General features: G+C 42.2%; 1 protein-coding gene across 1 annotated transcript in view; it reads right to left on the bottom strand.

The window, feature by feature from the left end:
* Nucleotides 1-613: 613 nt before the first annotated feature.
* Nucleotides 614-25,645, bottom strand: part of Znhit6 (zinc finger HIT-type containing 6) — a 38,097-nt gene continuing 13,065 nt past the window's right edge. The window contains exons 6-10 of the mRNA XM_051165613.1: nucleotides 19,870-19,938; nucleotides 18,354-18,434; nucleotides 16,625-16,702; nucleotides 4,410-4,534; nucleotides 614-839 (exon numbers count right to left, since the gene is read on the bottom strand). Coding sequence (XP_051021570.1) covers nucleotides 799-839; nucleotides 4,410-4,534; nucleotides 16,625-16,702; nucleotides 18,354-18,434; nucleotides 19,870-19,938 — 394 coding nt within the window. The 3' untranslated portion in view covers nucleotides 614-798. The remainder of the gene's footprint in view (nucleotides 840-4,409; nucleotides 4,535-16,624; nucleotides 16,703-18,353; nucleotides 18,435-19,869; nucleotides 19,939-25,645) is intronic.

Here is a 25,645-nt window from a genome sequence, read left to right as displayed (position 1 = left end):
GTACACAAATCCAACACAGATGTAATTCTTCACTCTTCTAAAGTTTCAGAGATATGTAAATGTCCTTGAAATTATGGAAATATAGTTTCAGTATGTGAACTGCTTATGTAGAAACCGTACCCAATATACACATGAATACACTCCCAAACACTTCATTAACACCCCAAAGAGGTCCACGTGGGTGTTTCCTTTAGATGCATCAATACAGCAGCGAGCTGTTCTTCACAGTAATCAGTCAGCTGGGAGTGGATGAGGCAAGAAGTGTGAAGATGTGGCCACGCTGGTCACCACTCAGTGTGGGACTGACTCCTGTTGTCTACCTTCCCTTAAGACCGGGATGGTGTCAAGTCTAAGAGAGTGTCTTAAGAAGGGCTAACTTAAAACCCAGGCAGGAGGAGGCCAACTCTGGCTAGCTGTTTTGTTATGTAGCATCCCTCCAGTGAGGTGTGACCACAGAGAACACCATCTTTGTGGTTGACACACATGACCCTTGGGTTTGGTCTTGTGTCAACCTAACAAAAAATGTTTTCAGGGTATAGAAACAAGCAGACTAAAAGTCTAGTAAGGACTACACTAACCAGGTACATGAGGGCTCATCCTGTGAAAGAAGAGGTTTGTAAGTCACTTAAATCAAAAGGTAATAAAATACACTTTTTCCCCAAAAGAAAATTATATTGTTTAATTACATTTTAGACTAACAACAAATTCCAACCCTGCACTGACCCGCAGTCACCCAGCAGTCCAGCAACACACCACATTCCCAACCATCTGGGAACTTTCACCTTCTTCCGCAAGTGCTCAGTTTCCATTGCCAAGCTTCTGGGCAGATTCACTTTTCACTGGAAAAAACCACGTAAACATACAGTCAGCTGTTTATACTGCTCAGCCTGTGTTGTTTTCTCTTCATCTCTCCTCCCTTCTGATGCATAGCAACAGCACTGCTCACAGGGACAGACAAACATGTTATGTCCCAGGCAGCCAGGACACACAATTCTGGACATAATGAATAGAGTGGTAATTGTACTTTGTAACGTTACATCCTTCCTGACTGAGGAAGAACTAGGAACTGACCACACAGTTCCCTTATGAGTCCATAGTCATAGCACCAAATACACTGCCACTATCGCACTACACAGCCTGTTCACATGTGATTGAAAATTTTACATGTGTGCTTTAAACTTAAAATTAATGGGTCTGAATATGTGAATGAATGTGGGCTGACAGAAGACTGTGCACAAATGGAGCATTCGGGAAGCTCCTGTTACGCTGAGGGTGAGCAATACCTAGCCAGACACTGAAGTCATGACCAAAACCCAACCTCTCCTCCTGGGATCTGTCTCATAGTATGCAGTATACTGAACCCTGTATGCTACTCTAACCTTATATATCATGAAACTGAAATAAATAACACATTTAAAATACTTTAATAATTGTTAAGGTTAAAATATGAGGGTCAGGAGAGGTGAGATGGCCTGTGGCTAAGGGTACTCCCTGCTCTTTCAGAGAACCAAAGCTTGGTGCCCAATACCTAACACCACACGGGGCAGGGGCAGAGAAGCTTACAACTGCCTGGAACTTCAGCCCTAGGGGAGCACTGTATGTAAATGTGAGTGTATGCACACGTACACAAGTGCACACTTAAATAAAACTAAATCTTTAATAATAAAAGAGATGATTTTGCTTCAAGTTTATACTGTGTGTCTCCATGAGGAAGAGAAGGAAGCTCAGAGAGGTGCACATGGGCTAGAGACACAGTGTGGAGCTCGTCTCACAGTCCAACTGACTAGGTCCTTGGGGTTCATTGAGATCTACTGGGAACCAAAGCAACACTTGGCAAGTCTTTCCTATGTGTAAGGCACCAAAATGTTGCCACCTCAGGCAGTCTCCATTTTGGGAGTTTTATGAACTCCAGGAGAACCTTTCAAGTTCCTCTGAGATCCTGCGGCTTCCTCTGTAGGGTTGTCATAGCGCCCACTATAGACAGCTTTAGTTGTGCTTCCACGTGCCTGTGCCTCACCATCACCTCCACCATAAAAGGGAAAGAAAACCAGGAGGCTTGAGGAAAGATGGTGGTAAATGAAAGGATTTATTTTGCCAAGAAGAGTTGGACATATGAAAAGTGCTCTGCCAGGGAACGTCACTGATCACCACTGGAAGCTTCACGGCAACGAAGCGCACTTGTCTTTTTCTGTGCCTAGTAAAGCTGCCTCGTGTGTCTTCACAAGGCTCTGTCCTTTTCCTTAGAAGACAGCGCAGCCCGGTTTCTCAAGACACTGCCAACTGCTACTGGAGTGTCAGCAGAGGAGAGCCTGTGCAGGCTCTTACACTCTCACTGCTCTCCACAGGATCCAAATGGTGTGTGTGTGTGTGTGTGTGTGTGTGTGTGTGTGTGTGTGTGTGTGTGTGTGTGTGTGTGTGTGTGTGTGTGTGTGTACACACAGGTATGTGTGTGGTACCCAGCAATTTCCTCTCCTGCCTACCATGTGAGCTTCACAGTTAACCCTTTTCATTCCTCAAAAAGAGAAGGAAGGACAAATAAACAGACATGCAAATACCAAACCCCTTTGCCTGTTAATATAGGCAGACTTGATTATGGCAATCTTCCCACCAAACATCAACTCAAGATTACATTTTACAGAAACACATTCCCCCTGAAACAGAACTCTAGTCTCAAGATAAAAATTCATTTTTTTCACCTTTAGAGAGAAGAACATTTTCAATGCTTTCTAAAGAAAATGGTCTGTTATTGTAGACCATTGCCCCCATCACGGGGCTATCCTTACAGAGTATCAATGCTACAAGACTGCACAAAGAAACAGGCACGCTGATGTGCTGAGGAAAAGAAATGCATGTCTACCTGCCTGCGCTTACTGCTAAGGGGAGGGCACTTGGGATGTGACAGCTCAGGCCACATCCTTAAATTCTGTCAGATTCTCTTTGCAGCTTCAGCCATAGACAACCGTTTACATAGAAAGAAGACTTGCCTGGGCGTGTGCCTGTAAATAAGTCCAAATAAAGTAACACATTCTACGTCTTCAGGCTGAATCAGCTGTTCCTACTGTTTTCTCCCAGGAAGCCTTCCTCCCTGGAGTGTGCTGTTCCTAAACAGGGTGAAAGAGGAGCTGTGTGTGCTGTCTGCTTACACAGCCTGTGTTTGCCCTGGCTGGCAACGCACCCAGCAACTTCCCGTGAAACCAACACATAGTAGACTTAACACTATGCTAATCATGCTGAAGAGAAACATTTTACAAAGTTTAAAAAAGTAGAAGTGATGACTTAAAACTGAAATTCCTAACTTTAGAAAATTGGCTGTGCTTGTATTGTAAAAAACAAAGACAAGAATAAATGTAAGGCTAGCAGACCCATAATTTGTTATTTAAAAAAACTCCACATTTGCTAATCAGAATCTAGTTTCAAGATGTGGCCGTGAAAAAAAAAAATCTTTGGAAAATTTATTTATTTTATACAAGAAAGAAAAAACTGACATGATACGCACGGAGAGAATCCCTTATACACACACAGGTTCACACCAGAGTCTGTGGCATCTGCAGCACCACAGAGGCCTGCAGCCACTGTTTCTTGGCTGAAGTGTTATCTAAGGGTTCTGAGTAATCACCTTCTAGAAGTAATTATTGAGCTTTCGCTAAGCCCTAAACTTCTGTATTGCACAATACAACTAGGTTTCTTTGGGCAGTGGCTGGAGTGCAAGTAAGCAGATTTTACAGACAATATTTCACACACCACTTCCAGTTCTATCACAGTTCTAGCAGCCTCTCGCATGGCCAAATAGGCATGAAATAAAACCAACGAGCTTAAAGAGGTAAAGAGAGAGAGGTGTGGCCACAGCAGCTTAACTACACATTTCATTTTTATTTTTTAAGGAAATTATTTATCTGTTTTATGTGTGTTGGTGTTTTGCCTGCACTTCTGTCTGCATGACAGTGTCAAATCACTTGAAGCTGGATTACAGATAGTTGTGTGCTAGCAATTGAACTCTGGTCCTCTGGAAGAGCATCCAGTGCTCTTAACTGCTGAGCCATCTCTCCAGCGCCACAGGCCAGACTGCAAACACCAAGTTCCCTGCAACAGCATCCTTTGCTAGAAGGGAGGATATGAAACAGTAATTTCTGTTTTCTGTAGACAGTAAAGTAATCTTGACAATTCTAATAAAGCCCAAATATCCTTCTCAGCAGGACACTCTGATTCACCCATTCCAATGAGTGTCACAGGCGTCCCACACTCTAGTGGGTGAGAAGTGGCGCTCACTTACTTCACACTCACTTTAGACTACCAGCCGCTGTGCACAGTGCATTCTTTTACACTATAAATGCACTGGGGACACACACACAAAATGTAGGGGCAGCCATGTAGCTCCTTGCCCCTCTAAAGGAGAAACAGACTGTGCTTACCTTGGTGGAGAAGCTGCATGTCACCACTCGATCCCTTTAACACCACGTGGAACGTTGGATATTCAATGATCACTTTGTTCCTCAAATTGTCTAAAAGACTTTTGTAAGGATCCAGCTCATAATATCTTAAGAGAAAAAAAAAAAACACCTTAAAATTTAAATAAATCTTAAATAAATACACCAAAGACTCTCATATAAAAGTTTTAAAAGTCGTAAACATTAACTCAGGAGTTAGCTCCTTAACATAAATTTAATACCTTCTAAGAAACCATGCAAAAAGGCTAATATTATACAAGTTTTAAAATGTATCGACAAGTATACCAGAGGCCTATAACCCAACACACGAGAAGCTGAGGCAAGAAGATCATGGCTTTGAGGCCAGCCTAGGCCACACAGCCAAGTTCCAGGCCAACCTAGGTTATACCTTGAGACCCTACCTCGAGGGAACAAAGTATCAGCAAACAATCAAAATGTATATCAAGCAGAGTGTGGCAGTATGTGCACCTAGGTCACCTACTTGGGAGGCTGAAGCAGGAGGAGCCTAAGTTTGAGGCTAGTCTAGGCAACGACTGCAAGACGCCACATTTAGGAAAAGGGTGCGTCAGATATTGGCACTTGGAAAAAACCTAGACCAAGTCCCTAGTTTTCATATAGACTAAGAAATTAAGTTTTATATAAAATTAATGTTCAATGCATCATAAACTTTGTTTGACAAGCAAAATTCAAAATCCTCAAATCTATTTACTTTGAATTTTAAAAGAATAACTAGCTAACAAACCGGTCAATTCTACTTAGAACTGGAACCTGAACAGTTTGTACTGCCATACAATTACATTTGTTTTGTCTTTATTTTAATACTTTAATGGTGTTGGGTTCTGAATGCACTAAAAGTGAAAAACTTAAGAATTATAGTTTATTGGTCATGGTATCATGACATAGCTGATAATATTCAACAGTTAATTCATAACATACACTAAGGAGTAAGACTGTTCACTTCTTAAATGATGAAGTGGACTAAAGGTGCATCCTCCTCAAGCCTCCGTTGGTTGTTTCTGGGGCAGTGTGTCAGCTAGCACACTAATGGTGTGTGTAGGAGGTCTGGCATCGAATGTCATTTTAGGTTATGAAGAAAACATTCAGAAGCTCACCAGCTTCAGTCTTCCCACGAGTGGTATTTGACTCTCAGAGGCAAGGCCACAGGCTCAGGATAGTCTGCTGGCTGCAATCCCACACTAGGGCCTGAGAGACCACTTAGCACTTTGTTCACTCTCCCTGCAAAGAACCTGGGTTTGGTTCCTAGCACCTAAGCTGTGGCTTACAATCACCTGTGACTCCAGCTCCAGCGGGACCCACACCTCTGGCCTCTATAGGCACCCACACTCACATGCACATACCTAAACAAATACACATTTAAATACTGGACTGTGAAGGTTCAAGACCAAAGATGTCACCTAACTACATTACAACCTGCTGTGATTCAGAGTAAACCACTGGCAAGTTTTGGCATCTCTTAGTTAACATGAAGGTATTTGTACACCGAGTTATAAACTCTGATAGCAGCAATTTCTGTGTTCTAAGACTTCCTGTGCAACAGGGGAAGCAGGAGTGCTGTAACAGTGCAAACCCAGCTCTCTATAACATGTCTTCCTCAGAGGAAGACAAGGAAAGAACGAGTATAAAGGAAAGCAGAGTGCGAGCTTCTCTGACCATCGCTCTTCCCTGAAATGGTGCGTTTATTTTAGGATCACAGAGCACTAAAAAGCATGAAATGCAAATAACTGCATTTCTGAACCAGCATCTGCATTCACACACCATTCTTTCCCTGGGTAACAGAAGACAGATGGGGAGAAAATATTTTGCAAGTGGGTCCAGAATTTAAGAACCAAATGCTTCACATCTTTCAAACATTATTTCCCTTAAAAATAAACAACACGGGGCTTGGCTCAGCAGAGGCACTCATTGCTCTTGCAGAGGACCTGGCTTTCACTCCCAGGATCTACAGGGCGGCTCACAACGGTTTGCTACTGCCTTCCAGGAGAGCCAATGTCCTCTTGACCTTCGCCAGTCCTGCATATGTGTGGTGCACTACATGCATGCAGGCAAAAACACTCATGCATATACATAAAATTGAAAATAAATTCAAAGAGCAACAATGAAGATAAACCCCAGTACTAGCTAAACAAAGAAAAACAGGAGACCTTATTAGATAACGAATGGAACATAACGTTAATGCATAGGATGTGACAGTGCAACTGAGCTTAAGCATCCTTAGGGGAAACTGCCCCCCAACCCCAAGACAGGGTTCTCTGTGTAGCCCTGGCCTCCCTTTGTAGATCATGCTGGCCTCAAACTCAGAGAAATCCACCCGCCTCTGCCTCCTGTGTACTGGGATTAAAGGTGTGCGCCTCCATGCCAGGTTTCAGACAGGACTTTTCAGGCCGCATGGGGTACACACTCAAAACAGTTTCCCCTGTACATGTTGAATCCTGACCACAAGGTTCCCGCTAAGGGACTTCACAAATGAGGTGGATAACCCCCGTGTCCGGCTAATGCTTTCAGCGTTCTATTTCATCATGCAGCATCCAGTCTGTACTTGGTTGCTCTAGATTGCCAAAAGCCATATGGGACGCAAACCCCAGTATTAGTGCTGATAGAGAAAAAATAACATGTTCCTAGCAAAGGAATGTTCCTGGATACCTAAAAACTACAAGCATGTGACAAATGAGATACCTGAAACTGTTAGGGTTGCACTTGTTTACCTGGAGAAGCCAATCCTATTTCACATGCCAAGCAGGCATTATGCAAGACACCAGGACACAAAGATTTTAGAGACTTGTCACCTGAAGAACTGTTTTTAAAACTGGCTCCCCCCGCCCCCCGCCACCAAATACTCAGAAAGCTGGGCTTGCTGAATGTTTTTATTTCTGCCTGTGTGCCTGTGTGTGTGTGTACACATCCCATGTAGCAGATGCCCTAAGAGTCGGCTGTGAGCCTCCCAAGGCGCGTACCGAGAGCTGAAGTCCTCCGCAAGAGCAGCAAGCTCTCCGTACTGCTGTAGGCCCTGTGGCGGGGCTTCAGTTAGTGTTCGGCCTGTGTGGTCACTAGCCTCTGCCACAAGAACACTGCGGTTAAGGGCCAGTAAGCATCCAGATCAGGCTTTCCAGCTAGCTGACTGTGAAGTTCCTATTTCAGGGTAGACTCTCTGAGCTCAAAGTCTGAACTCCTCAGATTCTAGGACATCAGTATGCACTAAGGACTGAAAGTGCACCATGGAAGTCATTCACAAAGAAAGCCGGTCAAATGCAGACAGGCTTAACATTTTATGGGCTTGGAATTTAGTTAAATGAAGCAGAAAGTCTAACAGGAGTTAAAGTCCTGCTCTGCCACCCATTGGCTTATGATTTTGGATAAATCACCTCGAAGGTTTTTATCTTACACTTATTTATTTGGCATATGTGTGATAAGTGCATGTACATGTGTGCACAAAGCCTCGGGGGTCAGTCCTCACCTTCCACCTTGATAGGATCTCCTTCTTGTTTGCTGTGCATACAACATACTAGCTGGACCCTGGGCATCTGGGCATCCTGCCTTCCCTGCTGCCATCTTACTATTGAGAGCACTGGGATCTCACACATGGGCTACAGTGCCCAGCTTTCCCAGTGGCCAGGGGTTCAAACTCAAGAGCTTCATGCTTGTGTAGCAGGTGCTCTGTCCACCAAGCATCTCTTGAGCCCATTTCACTCCTTTAATCCTGTTTTGTTTCTTCAGAGTTATGAATGCTCAGTGACTAAACAGAGACCACTAGCTCACACACTCAAGTCTTGGACACAGAGTTTTCACTTGGTTACATATGCAGGGCAAAGTCACTGGATTTCCTTGTAAAAAAGAACAGCACTTATGCAAGCATTGTCACATTTTTGCCTTTGTGTACATTTTGCTTAGGTATAAGAATATGACTTTTAGCATAACCCCCAAACCTCTGTTGTATTGTCATGTTTATTTTCAAGGGTCTAAAAGTACTTAGAATGCTTCTGTTTCCAACGTCCTGAGGCAAGTTTTTAAAAGTTCAGTCCTATCCAGACGCAGCTCCTTTGTAAGCCATTAGGGCCACCAAACCCCAAAGGACACCTTTATCTTTCTGAAATGTCTGCAACTGTTCTTTCCATCAGCACGGCTTAGCTGCCAGAGGATAAACTTAGTCTGGAGGATTCACAATCCCACATTTGCCTTTCCTCTTACCCTCAGGGAGGCTGCAGGCACTTCTTCTTGTTGTTTTACTTTCTCAACCTCCCCTGGACCAGCTGAGCCTGCTCCCAGCAGTCACACAAAGGCATCAGCAGGCAGCAGGGCTCACACAGTAGGCCCAACAGGTGTCAGAGGGGCTGATGATGCTAAATAAAGCAGTGACTCTTAAGTGTAACCTTGGCTCTGTTGCCAACTTCTTCATCCTCCCTCTGTCCCAGCAAATTAGGGTGATGGGCTTCTAGTCTCCACACTCAAGAAGAGACTGACAAGAGAAGGGCCACAAGGGATGCTGTTTCCCATCTAGGTGATGAGGCTCTCATTACCAAGCTTCCACTACCTAAAATATATAATAGCCAAGCTCAACTTTTCCCAGATGCAACAATTTAGTAGTTGACTCAAGTCCACAGTACTTTTCCACTACAAACTAAGGTCACTGAATGAGGCAACCACAGCTTTAAAACTCTGAATTTTGATACACATCTGCCAGAGGTAGGACATAACCTGTTTTTCACAGAGTTGTATATATTTCTCAATCTAGGTTTCTGGGTTAAAGTGCAACCAACTAATTCCTGAACCTTTGACTTTTTGAGGGGGAAAAACAAAACAAAACAAACAAACAACAACAACAACAACCCCCAAAGACTTAATATAGTATAGTTCCGTTCATTGTTTTCTGGTGGTTCAATGTTTTTTAAATTATGGCTCATTCTAGAATAATGAAATTCAGTAAGATACTGGAATAGATTTTTAGTTTGTATATTTTAAAATTTTGTTGTTTTAAGGTTTATTTTTATTAGTTATTTAAGAATTTTGTATAATGCATTTGATCATATTCATCGCTCCCCATATCTCATCCCAGATCACCCTCCTCCTTACCCATCCAACTCTGTCATTTTCTCTTTCTCCTCCTTCCTGTCTTCCTTCTAAAAAAAATCCATCAAGTCCAATTTGTGCTGCACAGATTACTCTTGGATGTGTGGCCACTAACTGGAGTGTGACTGACCTAGTAGAGATCATACCCTTACAGACTAATTCTCTCTAAGCAGTAATCATTTGCCACCAGCTCCTCAGTTAATGGTGGGACTTAGGTCTGCGTCCCCTCTATGCTGGGATTCTGTCTGTGTTGGGCTTGTACAAATGTTATGAATGCTGTTATAGCTGCTGTGAATTAATATGTACAACTGAAGGAGTTCAAATGGGGTTATCTTATAATAGAGTGGCAATGCTCCTACCACAGGCCAACAAGAGAAAATCCCAGTGCCAGAAATGGGTTACCTCTTTTTGAGTTGTTCATCAGTAAAGTCTTATATATCCATAAACATTACAAGCTGGCAGTCCTCTTGGCTATCTTCCAGAATCTATGGGAAGACTCTACTGCTGAGGACACTGCATATGTAAGTCAAAGAACATGCAGAAATCAAGCTGGTACTTTTCTGGAAGCTTCATCCCTGCTGGCTAGCATTCACAGTCCTGGAAGGTGCTATGCACGCTATTGGAGAAGAGAAGTCACCATCAATCCTACTCAGCTGTGCACCCTTTGAAAGTTACACGTCATGGGCATAACCATGGTTGGTTTTAAGACCTATTCCACAAGATGAAACTCTTATCTGGCACCATTACCGGTTCAAGAGCCTGTGGTTAGACAGCTCATCAGTCCTAGGGGAGAACTTACTGCTATTATTCTGCTAAAAGGGCACAGTAGTAAACTGACTCTTAATGGCACACTTCTTATGCTCAGGGCTAGTGTACCTCTCAATGCCATTAGAGAAGCTTCTTTTTGCAGTAGTGATGATACCACAGAGACCCACAAAAGGTCAAGGTGTAGAGCATGAGACTTCAGCATGCTCAGGCCTCAGGGGACATTTGCATCATGCCTCTTTCTCCCAAGGCTCAGGGACCATTGAGGAAGAGTGGCACGGGATCATTGAGGAAGAGTGGCTCAGGGATCATTGAGGAGGAGTGGCACAGGGATCATTGAGGAAGAGTGGCACAGGGATCATTGAGGAAGAGTGGCACAGGGATAATTGAGGAAGAGTGGCACAGGGATCATTGAGGAGGAGTGGCACAGGGATCATTGAGGAGGAGTGGCACAGGGATCATTGAGGAGGAGTGGCACAGGGATCATTGAGGAAGAGTGGCAGGGATCATTGAGGAAGAGTGGCACAGGGATCATTGAGGAGTGGCACAGGGATCGTTGAGGAGGAGTAGCTCAGGGATCATTGAGGAGGAGTGGCACAGGGATCATCGAGGAGGAGTGGCACAGGGATCATTGAGGAGGAGTGGCACAGGGATCACTGAGGAGGAGTGGCTCAGGACAATTTAGGAACTAGACGTAGTAAAGGAAAAGAAGAACCATGTTCTCCAAGGGCCACAGGGCCAGGCTGTGAACCCTGACACGGCTCTGTAGTTTAGAGCAGGCAAGCAGGTGGCCACCAGCAATCCCAGCACTGTGGAAGACAGGGCAATCTGACTGGCTAAAACTAGTCTAACTGCTGAGTGGGGTTCAGTGCGAGTACAACTGAAGGCAGTGTCAACTGCAGTCTGCCACACGCAAACATGAGTACACAACACACACATACAGGTGCAATAAAAAAGGAAGGAGGAAAAAGGAGAAGGGCTGGAATCAGATCAGCGAGGAGGCCTATGTTGCTAAACAACTGCTAAACAAGTGCTGAGCCACCTCTCCAGCCCCAGCTACCTTTCATTTTAAGACTTTAATTGTTAAGCTTTTTTTTTTAAAACTAAAAACTGTGAACTATTATCATATTACCAACATTTAACTTTATTAAAAATGAATCTCAATACAATGTGCACAAAACTTGACATTAGTGATTCTTAGGCTAACTGATTCCCCATCCCCACCACCAACTAATCAGCAGAATCAGATACAAAACAAAACCCAAGAGAAAGTTTAACGCACTCATGCAGGCAGCAAGCCACGGTCTTCATCAAGCCTCCCTTTACCAGCTAATTCTGAGAACTCGTCAAAGTTCTAACCACCATTTTAAAATCGTAACTTCTTTTCAAATCTGCAAATATAGTTTTCAATTCTTCTCTAACTCTAACAAGCTAATTTAACTTCCCACTTCTAGTGCAGAGTCAGGCAGAGTGGGCAGACTAGTATCTTTAAGGATGTAAAAATGTGATTGAAAAAAAAGTCCATGCTAATGTCAGCTGACATTTTTTTCCACACTTCTTCAACCCAACTGAATAAACATCCACCAAATACTTAGACAAACAAGAAAGAAAACCTGTTTGACACTACATGAGAGCCAGAAAGGTCCTCAGGGAGTGTATCACCTGGCTAGTGTTTTTCAAAGGGCTGCCCCAAGGGTGACTGATCAGTGCCTGAGACATAAGTTTGAGGCTGAATGAGATGTACTGGCCCAGTCCTCTATGGTGAGCTGGAAGCTGACATCTGGAAAGCATCCCAGAGGAGTGTGACGGGCACTGAGCACTGAGGACACATGTTCAGCTGTGGGAGAGAAAAACCTGACCAGGGTGGCTGAGGGGTGACACAAAGCAAAGAGGGAGCTGGTAGAACTATCTGGTGAGGCAGGCAGCACAGGCAAGTCCAGTTAGAACCTGATCAAGTGACAAGAATTAAGACATTAGCTCTACTCTCTGAAAGAAGATGGCCTTTAACTACCTAGAAGAGGTGAAATGAGAGCTCCCAATCCCCCAACAAAACAAGAAAAAGTCAGCAGAACCCCAATTGAGGCTTACACATAGAAAAGTCAATTTATCTAAAGGGGAGTGTCTTAGCTCTTAACCTAACCGAAAATGACTTTAAAATATTTCATAATAAATATCTATTTATTTTATAACTAAGAAATCCTGTCAGCACAGGACTAAAAACATCAAAAAAAAAAAAAAAAAAAAAAAAAAAAAAAAAAAGCTCACACCTTTTTCTTTTCCTAGTTGCAAACACAAGTGTTCCAAACTAAAGCTAGCATGGTGGGAAATGACTAACAGAACCTATGAGAGTGTGGGTACACCGAGGTAGTCATTTCAGAAAGAGTAGCAGTATTCTACAGCACCCTTGATGCCAAAGCCTAGCGATGCTTCAGTTCTGAGTCAACATGTTTAGTACACATGTTAGTTTGAAAGGGACTGATCTATGTGTCCATCAGAACGTACGTCTGGAACGTCCACGAGCTGATGCTCCTGCTCTCCACTGAGCCCATCCCAGTATGCACCACTAACGCACCTCAGCCCCAGCCTGTAGCTGCTGACATTTATGAAGGGTGAGTCTTTACAATCCATGTACCCTTAGGCTTAGCACCGCAGTGGCACATGGACGGCTCAGTGACTTAACGACATGGATGTGAAGTGCAGCCTTGATCAATCTTAATGCACTAGGACATTTAGTCTGAACCCCTGCCCTTCAGAGACGCAGTGCATACTACACTTGTCAAGATATTTCTCATTTTACATATTGAGAACTGAAGCACTTAACTTGTGAGATGATATAAAAACCTCAAAGGATTGTTCAAAACCCTTTAGAGCAGGAGCTAGCAGTCAAACCCAGCTCACTATTTTTAATGAAAATATTTTACTAGGATGCAGTCATGTCTGTTCATCTACATAGTCTGTAGATGTTTCGGTGCCACAATGGCCGAAGTTTAAAAAAAAAAAAAAAAAAATCAAGATTTATTTGTTTAATTACTTTGGTGTGCTTGTGCGTGTGTACAAGTATACAGATGAACCTTAGGCAGTGTTCCTCAGGTGCTTTCCACACTGTTTTTGAGACAGATCGCTCACTAAATATCCTATGCTGACCAGCCAGCAAGCCCGTGATCCTCCCCAATAGTGGGATTACAAGTGAGTACCATACCAAGCCTTCTAAAGTGGGTTCTGGGGAATAAACTCGGGTTCTCAGGCTTGCATGGCAAGTTATTTTACTGACTGAGCTATCTCGCCACCCCCAAGATTAGGACTTACACGCTATTCTGGGGAAGTCATGGACAGAGAAGTAGGAAAAATAAAGATGAAGGTGTCTAAAGCAGTCACTATCTTAAGAGTTTAGCATTACACAGAATTTTTTATTGTGATGAAATATATGTATGACCCAATTACAAAGATATTAAGGATGAATGAAAAGTATAAGCAGCTGTTGAAGCTCAAAGGACAATGAGAACAACAGGGGCCATAGCAGATACTGGTAAGTACTAATGCAGCTCGAAGAACAGAGAAGGGGCATTGGCAAGACCCACTATGGACGGCAGTGGATAAAGAAGGGTGGCAAGAGAAGCTGTCAAAGATGCTGTGTGCAAGGGTTTATGCTTACAATGCTATGCCAGCAACAGAGGATGAGTACCATAACCTGCTGACTGTTTACTAAATGCCAGGAATACTATCAACCCATCACACATGCACATACCACACACACATTATATCTCACACACACATGTGAGCACATGCGCACACACACACTACATCACACTCAGGTCCATACACATGCACAGACATACACATAGGCACACATATTACAATACACACATACGTGAGCACGCACGCACGCACACACACACACACACACACACACCAGGAAGAGATGGATGTGCTGTAATGATATGCACACACTGAGTATTAAATTTAATGAGATATGTAAGTAGAGATAGCTGGAGACCAGGTCTGAGTATTTGGGAGAAAAGCTGCAGTACATCTGGATCCAGGAGCCACTTCATTAACAGCTGCTGCCATATTTAACAAGCTGCTGAAATTCTCTCATTGTTCCAAGACTCAATTTATTTTAAAAGAACTATAAACCAACATTGTATCTGCGCCCTGTAGGAAGCAGCCTGTGAGGACAACTCACACTGACCTTAGTATGCCTCCTAGAAGAAACTACTGACTAAAAGAAGCTTTAAAAACATGATGCCTGACCTGGAGAGATGGCTCAGAGGTTAAGAGCACTGACTGCTCTTTCAGAGGTCCTGAGTTCAATTCCCAGCAACCACATGGTGGCTCACAACCATCTATAATGTGATCTAATGTCCTCTTCTGGCATACAGCCATATATGTAATAGAACACTGTACATAATAAATAAAATAAATCTTAAAAACAAACAAACAAACGTGATGCCTAATATGGGCATATAGAAAACATTTCTTCCTTTTCCAAGGAAATAGTCTCTAGGATGCTAAAACCAAAACAAAGCAAACTGAAATGACAATCTTTTACATTCACACCATTTTAGTATTATACTAAGCTGGATGCAATTTTGCTAAGTCAAAATATTTTAATATATTTATTGAGAATAATATAATCAAGAAATTTGGCCTATATGGGATGTTTTAATGTAAAACAAACAGGTATATAAGTTCTCTGCAAATTACATACTCTGGAAGACAATGTGATTATTATCTCTTACTGGAACACAATTTCTAGCAAAGGGATCTTAGTCATGTGACTAATAAAAACTGTGAAAATACAGTTGCAGAAAATGAGTTCTATCTGTAGGGTCACCTGCTGGAATTGACTAGAGTCTCCCCAATTTGACTGCTTTCCTGCTGAGTCCTTTGTGCAGGACTGACTACTCTCTCTGCAACTGGACAACCTGCTTCTTTGACTAGGCACCATGTCCCCTGACAGGCACCATCTCCCCTGACAGGCACCATGTCCCCTGACAGGCACCGCTGCCGCTCTTCCATCTTTTCAGCTTTTCCACTGTTAAAATATTTGCTATCAGAGCTCAGCAGTCTGCCCTGTACTTTAAATGAGTATCCTACAACTACCTTTTTCATCAAAAGTGTTCTGATTCCCTTGAGTGTTAGAAGTGAGCATTGTGCCAAACAGTCAAATTTGACTAGTTTAATGAGTACTTACTACCTTTGTCACTATCCCCAGCCCAATTTACCTTGACTTAAATCCAAGTAGAATAAACCTCACCTCACAGCTAATGAAGGAGGGAAAATGGACACAATATACCAAACAAACAAACAAACAAACCAAATAACCAAAAAAATCCAGAAGACAATCGTTTCCTTCTGTTTTCTGATTCCATTAAAACGATACAGGCTGCCCTCCCCGGCTCTGGTAAAACTAAATTACCAGGCTACCTGAATAGGTAAGTGTAAGGTGCTATGCCAAGCCCATACCAAAACTAACTAAAATGAGCATTATTTCATTTTGTAAAGTAATGTGGGTGTGAGATCTGTGTACCAATACAAACAATAAGCAAGCCATCTGGAAGCCCCTGCAATGGTGACTAATGTCTGCTGCCTGAAGTTACCTGACATCAGATAACACATCCCCCATATCTTCTCTTCTTTCAGTGCTTTCAGGATCCAAGATGGACGGCACTTTCACTATCTTCCTCACTCCTTCTGGACCCAGATAGGCATCAGCCCACAGCAGTGGCCTAGGACAAGGACTTGTGTGATGCTCTGTGGTACAAACGCACCTCCAGAGATGACCTAGTCCTGAGTGAAGAGCAAAGCCCAGTACTACCTTCTCGGCCCATGGTTTGCCGGGATCCTTCATCCATGACTACGTACACAGCAGACAGCTGATCGTGTGAACTTTTGAATTTCCAAAATTACAAACGTAAACACTGGAAGTGCTATATATTCTTGAGGTAATATAACTGGGACTTGGAAGCTTTTTAGTTGCATCTGAGGATATTTGAGCCAGGTGTGGTGGTGAACACCTTTAATCCTAGCACTCAGGAGACAGAGGCAGGTGGATCTCTGTGAGGCCAGAGGCCATCCTGGTCTACAAACCAAGTTCCAAGAAAGTCAGGGCTATTACACAGAGAAATCCTATCTTGAAAAAACAAAATACACACAAACGAAACTTGAACAGGTGATTGCTATCAAATTTATTTTATAAGTTTGATTATTTTACTATTTTTACTTGAAAGTGATAAGTCTAGATTTTTGTTGACAGCCAAACAATTAGTATAATAGCTACTTAACCTAATCAAGCTACTTAAATATATATAAATAAAGGGAAGAAATTTTACCTTATCAAATTCTGCTGCATATTTTCAACCCTCATTAAAATTTGGATCCCGGTCTGTGATTGTACATAGGCTTTCAATCTGAAATAAAAACATTAGGAGTTGAAAAGGCAAAATTAACTTTTAACCTAATTCAAGATAATCTTTTGTTTTGTTTTGTTTTTCAAGATAGGGTTTCTCTGTGTAGCCTTGGCTTTCCTGGACTCACTTTGTACACCAGGCTGGCCTCCAACTCACAGAGATCTGCCTGCCCATATGCCACTACACCCTGCTCAAGATAATCTTATTAAGAATAAGCATTTATGACTAGCTAATAATTTTTATAATTCATCTATCCAAGAATAGAGAAAAAAGTAAAAATGTTTTCTAAGCAAAATGTGGAAAAAAACACCTTTCCTTTACTCTGGTTAGGTATCTTAAATTAAAATTCTTTTGTCAGTGTATGTGGTGAAAAATATACTTGTGTCAGAAAATATTAGCTGCTTGCCAATATATTGTCATCAATTTAGTAACAGATGCTTTATTAATGTCACAGATCTGAACAATGATAATAACCAGATTATCAATCAATCAAGCTTTAATTATTGAAGCTGCCCCAAAGAACGGGGCTTAGCATGTGCATAGTTTATCTGAGTCGGACTGGCACTGCCTTCTTCAACAGTAAGAAACAATTGGATCGGATCAGACATTTTGGATCCACTAGGTGTAAACTTCAACCCCCAGGAACCAAGCAGCATTCCCATTCCAGGAACAGACCACCCGGAGAGAATAAAGTCACTAGGTTCCTGCCCAGGAGCACTGACTGGAAACTAACTCACCACCAAGCTTCCTGTCTGAGCACTGTTCTGTGTACACCAGACCCTGAGGACTTCAGACTTCTCTCTTTTATACAGCCTGACTTCCTATCTAGAATTATTCTCATTCCACTGATGGGAAATTAAAGCACGGTCATGAAGCAGTTTGCTCTGATCACACAGTTAATAAGAGGCAGACAGACACAGCATTTAATTCCTATGTCCAGGATGGAACTTTCCACTAAGCTATGCTGGCCACTTTTGACTATGCTGTATTCCTGGAGGCAAAGGGTAACCTTATTTAGTTCTTTAAGGACTTGGCGGAAATATAATTTCCTGTCTTTAATACTTACTAGGAAAGTTTTAAGTTTTAGAATTTTTGGTTCAATGTGAAAAACAGTTTGCTCTAAGGCTGAGACTGCAGACATCAGTCTGACAGTACTACAGGGGTCTGAATCTGAGCTCCCTTGCTCATTAGGCAGAGGAGGTTACTTAACCTACTTAAGACCCAGTTTTCCACCTATCAAGTGGGTATGATATGGTGCGTCCCCATGCAGAACCACTGCGACTGTTCAATGAATTGGCACCTGTTACTTGAGGAGTGTCTATGGCACAGTCAATGGGGCTGGCCATACAATGACTGTACTTTAGTAAACTCCAACACCATATTTGAACACAGCCACAGCTCCCCATAATAACTACACGCTTAAAAATATTTTAACATTTGCATACAGCAAGACGGCACAGCAGGCAAAGATGCTTGTGGTCAAGCCCGGTGGTTCTAACCCTCAGATCCACATGGCCCCACTCCCTGAAGCTTTCTGAACTCCACACGTGTTCTTCTGCACGTGCATGCATATGAGTGCACAAACCACATCGCATTTTAGAATTCAACATTTTAATTCATGTCAGAAAGCTACAAGATTTTTGAAACATACCTTTGACGAATCACAGGATCAGACTTTTCAGGATCGATGTAAGGTTTTAGAATTTCATTAATCGTTTTATTATCTGGTACTCTTTCCAACAGAAAAGGAAATAGCTAAATTATTACATAATTTGCTATTCAGTGTTAACTTAAAACTACTAAATTTGGTGTAAAAACTGTACAAGGACTCCTTATTTCACTCTTAGCAAAATATGGCAAATAATGTTCTTCCATGAAAAAATTATGTATAACAAATGCACAGAAAGACCTTTTAAGAACATGTTATAAAGTCTTTAAAAATTTAGAAAAATCTCCTCATCAATCGCCTATAAAAATAGGAAGCTGCTTTTAACATACACAAAGCTCATTGGAATACAGCTGAGGAGAGCTCTCAGGAGGCTGCAGCTCAGACAGTGTTCAGTTCATTTTTTAAAAAAGATTTATTTATTTATAATTATGTAGACAGTGCTCTTCCTGCATGTACACCTGCAAGCCAGAAGAGGGCATCAGATCACATTACAGATGGTTGTGAACTACCATGTGGTTGTTGGGAACTGAACTCAGGATCTCTGGAAGAACAGCCAGTGCTCTTAACCTCTGAACCATCTCTCCAACCGTGTGTACGTGTTCAGTTCATTTAATCATAGCCACACAGGCTTAATTTCCTTAGAATTCCCTCCAATTTCTCCCAAATGGAGCATTTTAAACCTTCAAACTTTCCCCTATATGCACACAGCTTTACATCCCTCTAAAAAGCTGCAAAACAAAATGAAGACCCCCGGTGAAATAGTAGCTTCCCTTACCCTTAGCTCGCTGAACGTGTATTAAGACCAGTCCTGCCTTCAGCCTGCTAACAGTTTCTTCACTAACTCCCCGTGACCACTCCACAGAAAGACAGAGTGCACAGTGGGGGCAGATGCTGAGCACACTACTTGACATCAACTTGGATATTCCCTAACTCAAGAAAGCACACAGCACATAGTTAAGAAAATCTGTGAGTGATGCTTAGAAATAGTCTTAGTAAAAAAAAAAACAACAAAAAACAAAACCCTAATATTAAATTATGATATAGTTATGCATGCATATTTAGATGTATTAGGTTGTAAACATGTTGCACACATATTTTCTGAGGACTATAACACTATGGAGCAGTTCTTCCATAGTGGAATCCTGGGTTGTCTTCACGTCCTATGTAACAATTCAGCATAAGGATTAGGTTTCAGACCTTCCACGTCAGATCACATCCACCACCCTGCTCCATGCTCTAATCTTGCTAACTCTTTCCCCCTTTGAGGACATCCTGAAATGGATTCTTAGTCCTGTGTACTCTTCCTACTCCGCACCACAACTGGTTTGACCTGCTTGCTGCTGGGCTCAGCTGCAGGTCACTCACCGGCACTGCCGATAGGAACTGCGCTGCGTGACAAACACGTGACAAACAGCTCAGGCTTCTCATTTCAGCTACTTACCTGTTTAATTACAGAGCCTTAAAATAGAGCTTTCATAATGGACAGTGGGTACCATACCTTTTTTCTATATACTCTGCTTGACTCTGCGGAAACTGAAGCTTTACATGCCAACAAAACTGCTGCTTCCTAGGAGAGAACAATCACGAGCAAAGTGAAGGAGAGAATCGAAGCCTACAGATCACACCTGAATTTTCACTCTAAGATTTTCTATGGTGGGTCTCAAAACTTAAATTACTGTTGGTATTCACTGCTATCTGCAAACCCTGGGAACTATGGAAGGTTGGTAAGAGGGAAGAATGGAAGTGAAGCAGTTCTGGATTTGAGGCCATTTGTGTTCCAGAGTCAGAAGGTGATTTCTTACAGCTGCGGTTGCTCAGATCTGTGAGGCTCCTTCCACTTGGAGTTTACAAACACATTTCCTCATGATTAAGCACTGTGAGCTGGTGTCCTGCCTGACTAGCCCAGAAAGCAGGTGAGTGGAGTCTTGTCCAGTTGAGTCCAGCTGCTGCACATGCACTTGGAGGCATGACTACGAGCATTCCGTAGCAAAACAGGACACAACAAACCAGTCGCTAAGCAAAACGCACCGAGTGCCTTTGCCTTCCATCTAAACTCTGGTCTATATAGGATCTAAATCAGACTCATTAAATATCTGGTTTTAGAAAAACGACCACAAACTTATCATATTAAAAATTAAAAAAACAAAAACAAAAACAACAACAAAAAAAAAACAAAAAGAGCGAACTACTGTTCCAAGTGTCCGTTACAGAACTTTAAATCTTTACATGGATTTACTGCTCCCCACATTTGGTCAGATACCTTCAACAAGGGTCAATGTACTCGTGGCACATCCACTTTCTCAGGAATGGAAATACTACCTAGAACATTCTACATAACTTAATAATCCAAAGCACTTGCTCACAGTTGACTAGATTGGTGAACTGGGAGGCACAAACACTAACAATAGCACCCCTTTCTGGACAACTGATAACCATACACTTCTCTGAGTACTATGAAACCAAAGGTACCAAAGGTTTAAGCAAGGGTGTGGCTGAGGTCTTCTGATTTTCTCCCAAATATTTACATACTCTTGCATGCACAAAGACAGATAGACAGACACACACACACACACACACACACACACACACACACACACACACACACACACACCGCATTCAACTGAGGCAGTATTGTCCTAATGTTTTTTTGGATGGTCAACAAAATCTTAACGCATGAATTCATGTCCTCCAAAGTGGCAATATATAAACAGACATACAATGTATCAGAACATCACAAAATGGAGCTAGAAGGAAAATGTCTGAAAGGCTCCCTGAGGGGGGAGGCTAATAAAAAAAAAATTGGAAAATCCAACAGCACATTTATGAAATAAGGAATATGGATATTCGATATATCCAACAATTATACACATTTATCAGCCTCGCTTACTTGGAATTCTGAAGGATCACCCTTTCCCAGTTCCAGAAAAGTAATATGTGCATCAGGAGTGATCATGACTTTTACTATCTGAAGTTCTATCAGAATCCTAGGAATACGCAAATCCAATGTCATCAGCTCCCTTTAAATGGCACTGCTCATGGTACAGGGTTTGTTCAAACACAATAAGGAAACGCACACAGACAAAGATATGTGGCAGTAATCAGATCTGCAGATATACTCTAAAAATTAGAAACACTAGGGAAATGGAGAGAAATAGACACTGTCCACTACTGACCAAATATAAATGGACCAAGCCCTGGGCAGTGCAATTTCCCAAGAAGCTATAAACACAAACTCTCATTTAGAGCAGTGCAGGCTTTTCCTTACCAGCTTCATTCCTAAGAATTTATATGGGGAAACACCTGGGCAATTAATAAAATATTCACAACTGTCAGTGGGGCTAGCTGGAAACAACCTCTTCCCGAGAAACAGATTTACACAGTGAGTGCTCGCTACCCCTAAGAGACAGGCAGAACTATGCAGTGAGGTAGGAAAGTTCACATGCTGAACGATACACTTCCAAGACAGTATAACGTAAGATGCCTTAATTCTTATTTAAGAGTAATAGTCTGCAGTAATAAAGCTTTCACATATGATTTGTTATTTTTCCACTACAAGAAAAAAGAAAGGTATTTTATTTTAAGAATATAGTTAGCCTTTAAAAATTTTTTTTATTTATTATGTATACAATCAATGTACTGCCTGCACATACATCTGCCTGCCAGAAGAGGGCACCAGATCTCATTATAGATGGTTGGGAGCCACCATGTAGTTGCTGGGAATTGAACTCAGGACCTCTGGAAGAACAGCCAGTGCTCTTAACCTCTGAGCCATCTCTCCAGCCCAGGAAAGGTATTTTATATGAGAAGCACCAGATAATAGTGAGACAAACACTGGGAGTAACTCTCACATCTTTTCTAAACTAAACTACCTACTTATTAGAAATTCTCTTAGCCAAGTCTCCTGAGACATTATTCCCCTGGGGCTGCTGGGGAAGATGGCTCAGCTTCCTGGCATGCAGGAGGGTCAGAGTTCAGACACCTAGGCTCACTGACCAGCCAACCTAGCCCCATCAGTGAGCTCCATATTGAGTGAGAGATCCTGTCTCAAAAAGCAAGGTGGAAAGTGACTGAAAGACTCCAGGCCTATATACTCATAAACACACAGGTCCAATGAAGACTGGATTATATATACAATTATTGTGATGGCCTCAAAGGAATTTTGTTGAGAAATGTTACAAAAAGCCAGACACATGCTTATAGTCCCTGAATTTGGGAGGCAGCAGGACGATGAGAAATTCAAGGTCAACCCCAACTACACAGCAAGTCTGAAGCTAGCTTGGGCTCCAAGCTTAAGACCCAGACTCAGGATCCTCCACACCATCTGAGATGTCACAACCAAGAGTCAAAGATGGACGCTGCATTCCTAGAACTGGGTTTCCAGCAAAACTTAGAGCAGCTTGAGCTTGTTACACACATCTGTCATCCCAGCTACTAGAGAGGCTGAAAGTTCAAGGTCTGCCAGGCCAACTCACCAAGACCCTGTCCCAAAAGCAAACAAAGAGTGAGCTGTAGCATGGTAGAGAGTGCTTGCCAGCACCAATAAGGGAGCAAACAAGTAAATAAAGCTACCTTCTGATGTCTCAGTAGGCCTCAAGGCACAGACACTGAGAAGGGACAAGACCAAGACCGACTTACAATGCAAGCAGTGAGTGATTAAAGCTACTAATCTAGGGCTCTGAACCTTTTCTTCCATCTCACAATTTGCTTAAGGAAGCATTCTGTCCCATATATAGCAACACACACACACACATGCACATACATGTGTACACACATACACAAATGCTCAAAGTTAGGATGGGGTTAAGTTAAATGGGCTTTCTGTCTGAATTTTACTCTAACAATTAATACCTAATGTTAACTTGAGCAGGAGACTATGTTTCTAGCCTCACGTTTTCCAGTAAGCTGGGGATGACAATGATATTTATATTACAATATTATTAAAAGGGGAAAAAAAACTTAAAATGTACCACAAGGTCATCTTTTTCTTTCTTTCTTTTTTTTTTTTTTTTTTTTTTTGGTTTTTCGAGACAGGGTCTCTCTGTGTAGCCTTGACTGTCCTGGACTCGCTTTGTAGACCAGGCTGGCCTCGAACCCACAGCGATCCACCTGCCTCTGCCTCCCGAGTGCTGGGATTAAAGGCGTGCGCCACCACGCCCAGCCACAAGGTCATCTTTATAATTCAATTCAATTATCTTAATTATGAAGCTTACCACAGAAATACTGACAATATCTTTAACTGAAAATTTCCTCCACGAGCTCATAAGCAAACCCACCGAGTACAGTGTGTGGTGACCACTGCTGAGACTATACACCAACACCAGACTGTCCTGCCCTGACCGCTGAGACGACACAGGACACCAGTCTGTCCTGGGCCTGACTGCTCTGACAGGGTTAATGCTTCACATGGCTTTTACAGTAAGAGAAGGACTGGGAAGAAGATCCATCAAGAGAAACTTAAATATAATTTCATTTTAAAGATAAAAACACTAGGGTGGAGAGGCTTCTCCTCAGAGGTCATACTGTTCTGCTGCCAAGTGGGAAGACGGCATCTGAACAGAGAGTAGCACAACCCTAGAATCCATTCTTTAGAGTGGACGCTCCAGACATAAAAATTTAACAATAAACAACTTAGCTTTCTGAAATGACAATTCAAATATATCACAGTTACCTTTTATTTTGAATATTTGCCCTGGTATGTGAACAAAATTTTCAGAAGATGATGTGGGCACTGTAATTATCTTCTTGGTACCCATTCCTAATGCTCACTTCCATTTTCCTAACCCAGAACAACACTCTGGCACTGGACAGAGACATGCCCTCCAGAAACAGCATACTGGCTTTTAACAAGGTCAGAGTATTTTCCTGGACACAATATCCCAATTTAGCCCTGCACTCCTTATGGATATCTGATTTAATGCAAACTTATTAGCAGGGTTTTATTCATTCATTCATTCTTCTTCTTCTTCTTCTTCTTCTTCTTCTTCTTCTTCTTCTTCTTCTTCTTCTATTATTATTATTATTATTATTATTATTATTTTGTTTGTTTTTCGAGACAGGGTCTCTCTGTGTAACCTTGGCTGTCCTCGACTCACTTTGTAGACCAGGTTGGCCTCGAACTCACAACGATCCACCTGCCTCTGCCTCCCAAGTGCTGGGATTAAAGGCGTGCGCCACCACCTCCCAGCACTAGCAGGATTTTATGACCTGGAAAATTAAGCTGACGCCATAGAAAATACAATGTAGGCCCTGGATTTAATCCGTATCACTTCCAAAACAAAAGAAGAAAAGCAAAAAGACAGCACGAAGAATAATAATAAAGAAGCAGGTGCTTGATGCGGTAAATAAATAACTGTGTGGTAATGAACTTGAAGTCTACCCTATCACTGGGCAGTCTGAATGTCAAAATGGCATTTCAAATTCTCAAGCTGGTCTCAACTGGGTACTCTGGTTGCTACATCATCAAGCATCCTATCTGACTCAAGGACTAAGGTGTTTCTTCTCAGCTGCTCTAGTTTGTTTTCTTCTGCTGGGACAAACACCAAGACCAAAACAACATAAGGGAGAAGAACACTTATGTGTCCTACAGTCAGTCTGTCATGGAGGGAAGTCAACTCTTGGAGTCAAACACTGTTCCCTGGCTTGCTCAGTGACCTTACACATCCCATGCCAGCATACCCACGGATGGTAAGTATACTCTAGTGGGTTAAGGTCTTCTTGTATCAACTAACAAGCTCACAAGCTTTCGGATGAAGCAGTCCCTCAGCCAAGGCTTCCTCTTCCTGGGTGTCTAGGTTCATGTGCGGTTGACAAAAACTAAGACCAGACTGTAGGTAATATTAACCCAGAACACGGTTGCTCTTGCAAGAGATCACATCCAATGATTTTCTAGGTCTGTGTGAGCAGCTGGAACACAAACATACCTTTAATCCAGGAGACAGAAGCAAGCAGATCTGAGTTGGATACCAGCCTAGCATAGAGCAAGTTTCAAGTAAAGAAAAGCTTAGGTCCAGGTGTGGTGGTACACGCCTTTAATCCCAAACAATGAAGGTAAAATTAGTTTATAGAAGGAAGCACCCATGTTTGAAAGTGATGTCTATTTGAATGAATGGCAGAAAAAGTGACAAAGCAGAGAAAGATTTGACAGAATAGGATACACCCAACTCTAATGAGAAGAGAGAGGAAAGGGAAGCTATGTAAGGGGCAACGCAGAAAGATGGAGGAGCCAGTCCTACCAATATAGAGTTTTACAGAGGTTGAAGAGAGAACAAGCTAGA

The sequence above is a fragment of the Acomys russatus genome, chromosome 23, assembly GCF_903995435.1.
Source record: "Acomys russatus chromosome 23, mAcoRus1.1, whole genome shotgun sequence".
NCBI classification, from domain to species: Eukaryota; Metazoa; Chordata; class Mammalia; order Rodentia; family Muridae; genus Acomys; species Acomys russatus.
This window is presented reverse-complemented; position numbering and strand designations above follow the sequence as displayed.